This window comes from Phyllobates terribilis, unplaced genomic scaffold, assembly GCF_046119375.1.
Source record: "Phyllobates terribilis strain yellow unplaced genomic scaffold, ASM4611937v1 Scaffold_1__5_contigs__length_1240528914, whole genome shotgun sequence".
Lineage (NCBI taxonomy): Eukaryota > Metazoa > Chordata > Amphibia > Anura > Dendrobatidae > Phyllobates > Phyllobates terribilis.
In genome coordinates this window covers 261,056,622-261,062,621 of record NW_027362761.1, presented here as the reverse complement: position 1 = coordinate 261,062,621, position 6,000 = coordinate 261,056,622, and the positions used below count along the sequence as shown (strand labels likewise).

The following is a 6,000-nucleotide window of genomic DNA, read 5'->3' as shown; positions in this document are numbered from 1 at the left end:
AACAATGAACCCCCCCCCTTCTATAAATTAAAGGGATTGCCAGTTAAAATATGAAAATTTCTTGAATGGTGGGGGTCTGACCGATTAGACCCCCTCTGATCAGCAGAATGGGATAACTACTGCTTCATTCATTCATTCCCTATGGGGCTGCTAAGTATTATGCTTGGCTTTTTCTGGCAGCCCCATAGGATGGAGTGGAGGTTGTGCATGTAAACTGCTCTAAAAGGGGAAAAAAAGTATCACATTCTGCCAATCAGTGGGTACTAGTGATGAGCGAGCATGCTTGGGTGTTTCCCGAGTATCTTCATCGTGCTCGGGTGATATGTTTGCATCTCTCCGTGTGCATGATTTTAGACTGTTTGACAGCTTTAATACAGGTGAGGAATGCCTGTTTCTTAGGCATTCCTCACATGTATTAAAGCTGTCAGTCGCATATCATGCGCACAGCGTGACTCAAACATATCACCCGAGCACGCTGAAGATACTCGGCGAGCACCCGAACATGCTTGCCGAAAGGGTTAACAGAACATACTCGCTCATCATTAGTGGGGACCAATCAATAAGTGATCAACTAGTGTGAGGATAGGTGTTAACCTATTTTCAGTGGACAACCCCCTTTTAGAATTCCCCAAGAGAGTATAATATATAAATATATATATTTTAACGTTAAAGAATTTCATAGCGGAAACAGGAATAACTTCGTCCAAGCTCCGGCTACTGGAGATATGAAAAAAGCGGCTGAGCTATGCAGTTTCCTTTACTCCCATGAATATTAATGGGAATTACAAAAATTGCATAGCCCAGCCAGCTTTACGGTTTCTGTAACTCCTGAAGAACAGGTATTGTGATAATTATTTCAACTTTACCACTTGGGTTACGTGCACACAACATCTTTTCAGGTGGACTGCACCAGAAATCTGTCTGAATAAGTGATTAAAAGATGCTAAAATAAACTAACATATGCACTATAATGCCAAAACGACTTGCCGTTCATATCTTCAGTCTTTTTGAGCTTCGAAAGCCATGAAGCCATTAAAAGAAGTGACCGATTCATTCTTCAGTTGGAAGCCACTCACCAGTTTATATATACAGAAAAGAAAAAAAGGAAGCCGGCGGCAAAGATGCCGCAAAACCGTCCAGAAAGACGCTTCAAGAACAAAACTGCCGGTATGGTAAAGAAAAACTCAGCGGGTGTGCCATTTGCCCATACATGTCAATGTTGCCATAATTATTATATGATGATTGATAACCCCTCTAATACATTAGTATTAAAGCATATCTGAGACTTTTATTTTTTGGTTATGGATTTAAGAATTAACAGGCTGATAATGCCTAGCTGCCTTTTCACCCCGGCGATGACTTCTGCTGGCTCAGAGCAGTCACAAATCACTCCTCTGAAGATGTCACGTCGACAGAGAAGGGTCTTCTCTTCTGCTCTGTTGACGTCATGGTGATAGTCAGCCGGCTTCCTGCTGCCTAACTGCGGGGAGCCAGCTGTCAATCAGCATGACCTCGGCAGTGAGGTCCCATTAATAGAGCAGACCAGAAGAGCTGTTGTGTTGACACGAGGTGAAATGAAGCAGCAGAATCGCAGGCAATTACCTGCCTGTCAGTTCTTTCCCCCATACACAAAAATAATAAGTCCTGCATAACCCCTTTAATGTAATATTCATCTTGTAGTCAGCCTTACATTGCATATGGTAGTTTTATCAATGCAAAGATAGTTGCCTTAGAAAATGAGCAATACGAGTATGGCAAAAAGGAATACAACAATTTTAATGAACTCTAAATATTGGCAAGCATCTTTATTTTTATTTTTTGCAAGAGCTAATACCATAGATAAATAAATATTCCTGCTTGGCTGTGTTTAGTGTAACTATAATACACTGTGGAATACGGGCCCTTCCCTGTAGCATCAGGAGGGTGGTGGAATAGTGTTGGTTGGTCATATATTTTTAGGGTATATACTGCATTCCTAGAAGCTCTTATAAAGACCCAAGATGCAAATTTCCATTTCCTCTTGTTGTACAAGACCTAATAAGACGATGAAGGGACTGAACAGGCACTCTATTGTGTGACGATATAGAGCAAAATTCATTCTTTTTTAATCTGTTTATTGGTACAAAGAGCGTCTGTGGATGGAGGAAGGGGCCTATCTGTTTCATTTCTCTGGTTGGTCCCATGTAGTTTGGAAACAATAAACTCGTTGTGCATAACAGAAGACGTTCCACTTTCAGCAGCAAAACATCTGGAATGGAATAGACAGCAGGGTGCAGAGTCTGCACCCATTTTCCCATCATCAGTCAAAATAGAGAAATGATCCCCTTGCAGCAAATACTGGATGGTATTCCCAGCTAGTCCAGTCTGTTACCAGCATAAAGAACCCAACACCATACATAATGTGTTCCCTGGGAAATGATGACTTTTTGTACTTCCAAAGAATTTAGGACCTGGAGACAATTCCACAATTATTTTTTTACAACTTTTAATGCTGGTTTTAGTATTTTGTCCCGCTTTACTGTCTCTAATGACTAGAATGCTGCTTCTGCAGTGAAGGGTAGAATTTTTAGTGAGCATTTTACACAAGTGGAGATTATAAATAGGTGTCTTCACTCTCCTTGGAGCACAAGCTCTCATTGGACTGGTGCACTTTCAAAGAGTCTTTTTGGGTTACTTTGGCCAACAAAGGTGGTACCGGTTCCTGCCGGTGATCTCTGGTCCCATCACCACCATTCTCCTCTTTCATAGCTCCATTAGATTGGTCACCTTTGCCTTTGCTCTTTTTCTTTTCTAGCTTCTTTTTCTCCTTATCCATCTTTTCCATTTCTTTTAACTCCTTAGCCCTTTGCTTTTCAAGTTCCTTTTCTTCCTGTTTCTGCTCCTTGGTTTTCTTTCCAGAGCTTAAACTGGATGGAAGAATAATGGATGGGGAGTGAACGAGAGGCTTGTGACCAACTGGGTCAGCGTCGCTGATGGCTTTGGCCCCATGCAAACGAGTGGGTGATTTGCACTGCAATTCTCCGTACTCTTCCTTCCACTTCTTCAGCTGAATTAAATGCTCACGTTCCACATCTCGTTCGGTAATTGGCAATTCCACAATCTCAAGAGAAAAAGAAATAAAGGGTTACAAACCATGAACTATAAGCAGACAGTTTGTAGGAGTAGAAATTTCACCTTCTAATCTACAGTTTATTGAAAGTCAAGAGCGTTGTAAGCCAGCACTGATGTAGATAAAATTACGATTTATTTCTAAATTGTTAAAAAAGTATACAAGAGGATAAAATGAAAAACCATTTGCCTACGCGTTTCTAACCCATTATGGGTGAATAACATTTCATACTTACAGATGAGAGAAGAGGTACAAAGGGAGTTCCACGTCTCAGACACAGATGGTGCAACGTCAATTTAAGAAACAGAAAAATGAATGGCACCACTCACCAAGTCCTTTGGCTAAAAAGTCCTTTATTTCATAGTATTCTGGACAATCAGATGCAGCGGTCTGAAGTACAGGGGAGACAGGAGGACGACGGCCGTTTCGCGTCTTACATGTCCCCTCATGTCTCCTCTGCATCTGATTGTCCAGAATACTATGAAATAAAGGACTTTTTAGCCAGAGGACTTGGTGAGTGGTGCCATTCATTTGTCTACTTGTTGCATAGATGCCATACTTTAGCCTTTGCACCACCATTATTGTCCGTCACCCCTGCTGCTGTTCAACAATATAAAGATCACACAGTGGTGCCTGAAGATTTTTTCCATTCTCCTGTTGCAACATCAATTTAACCCCATCAGTAACAAGGCAGGACAATGCGTTTCCTTTTATCATCTTGTATACTTGAACAAATAAAAAATAAATTGTAATTCTATCCCCAGATCAGTGCTGGTTTACAACACTTAACTTTCAGCTTGTAATTTACTGCCTTCACCTGGGAGCTGTCTACTAAACAGCGCACGACTCCATACTCCGGACTGAATGGTGAGCTGATGTCTTTTTACATTTCAATAAACTGTATTTTTATTGCTGAACTAAATAAAAGCAAACATTTTGACTGCAAGTAGGAGTTTACGTCCCCCCATATTACCACTCATTTCAATAACAGAACATATGCTGCCAATGCAGAAGGAAATGCGACCGATTGTGTTAGAGAATTGGTTCACTCCACTTCTTTACTCCTCATTTTGGGAAAGATTCATGTAATACAGGTAAATTAGTGCACTTTCCTCTGTGCGGTAGATTGGGCACGGTCACAGGTGCCCAACATCAGCTTATTCCCTTTGACGTAACAAACATGTAGGCACAGCCCATCATTGAGCCAGCAGACATTGCTGTCACCATGTCACCTAAATCCTGATGGCTGACACTATATCTACATGTTTGGGAGTTTTTCTGAATTTCATAAAGGAATTCCTTAGTCCTTTTCCAACATGTGATGTATATGTAAGTCACACATTTGGTGCTGTTGCATGAGACCAGCTCAAGAGCTGATGAGCTTCCATAACAGCAGCAGCCAGAGCTGGCACCGATCACTGCTGCTTACCCATTTAAATGCCACCATCACTGACAAAAAAAGAGAAAAATACACATTCAAATCATCCACCTCCCCTTCCCTTTCTTTAAAAAGAAACTAATAATCAGGTAGCTAAAACTATCTGGAAATTCATGCTATACTTTTCTGCAGCTAGGTCAATTCATCACATGGCAATGCCCCTTCATGTTCTCTGAAGGCGAACACCATCATAGTTAGGCTATGGCCCCACTATCAGTATTTGGTCAGTATTTTTTCCCAGGAGTGGGAGCCAAAACCAGGAGTGGGTGATAGAAACAAGTCACCAATTCTGAATTTATTATTCCTTTTCTCTGATTGTTCCTCACCTGGTTTTGGCTCCCACTCCTGAGAAAAAATACTGACCGAATATTGATAAAATTTTTATAGTGGGGCCGTATAACGTGCAAAAACTAAGAATCGCCCTGATAGGAAGGGGTTACTCTACAAATCTGCTGACAGTGCTGGATAACAGACCTGAATTTTTTTTTATTTTTTTTTAACTAAAAAAAAAACAAACACCCCACAAACCCTTTCTATAAGGTTTAATAGGCAGAATGAATGAGAAAGGAGTTTTAATATGGCATGCACTGCTACTGCAAGTACTTAATGGGTACTTAATGGGTATTACAGGGTAATAATGAATTCCCTAACAATGAAATGTCCTCAGTTCTCTGTAGAAAGCAAACCACAAGCCCTGGCCTTTACTTGAGTGGCGGCTGGAGCATCCATGCAGGAACCCCCCAGAGATGTCACACTAAACAGCAAAGTGGAGGTTGTGAACCACCACTGCAGAGAGTCATTGGTACTTTGGTAATAGGCCAAAATATCCTGGTCCTTATGAGGCTAAAGCACCACTCCAGCATTTTTTTTTTTATTTTATTTCACCACTAGAGTGGTGCTTAAAATCCAAGTCCCCTACCCCCTGTCTGATACTCACCTTCCGGCATTTTCATCTGTTTTCGCTGCCGCTCCAGTCTGTCTCATGCAGTTTGTGACCTGCCAGCTGCTCTAGTGTTTAGTGACCTCCGACTTGCTCCATGAATCAATGCAAGTCTATGAGAGCCTTGTTCTGACTCAGTCTTGCATTGAGAGCTTGTGATGTAGCTTCTGAGTTCCAGTCACTCAGAAGCTGCACTCACAAGATGGCGCTGCAGGACTGGACCGGCGCCGAAGGATAAGTATATGACTGGGGCAGGGGACATATACTTAAAGCACGACTCCAGTGCTGAAGAAAAAAAAAAAAACAAGACACTGGAGTGGTGTGTTAATCTAATACACACACACACACACACACACACACACAGTAAAATAAACATGTCACCTATTTTCTAAGTAAATATATTTCTAAAAGGTGCTACTGACATGAAATTCTCACCAGACATCCGTAACAACCCATCCAATCCACACAAGCAAAGAAATCAAACCATAGATGTCCATAAGTTAAGTTATGTCT

General features: G+C 41.3%; 1 protein-coding gene across 2 annotated transcripts in view; it reads right to left on the bottom strand.

Moving 5' to 3' along the window:
- Nucleotides 1-1,790: 1,790 nt before the first annotated feature.
- Nucleotides 1,791-6,000, bottom strand: part of TBC1D10A (TBC1 domain family member 10A) — a 60,925-nt gene continuing 56,715 nt past the window's right edge. For both annotated transcript variants that reach the window (XM_073671466.1, XM_073671476.1), the window contains one exon: nt 1,791-3,100. In XM_073671466.1, the coding sequence (XP_073527567.1) occupies nt 2,594-3,100 (507 nt within the window). In that variant the 3' untranslated portion in view covers nt 1,791-2,593. The remainder of the gene's footprint in view (nt 3,101-6,000) is intronic.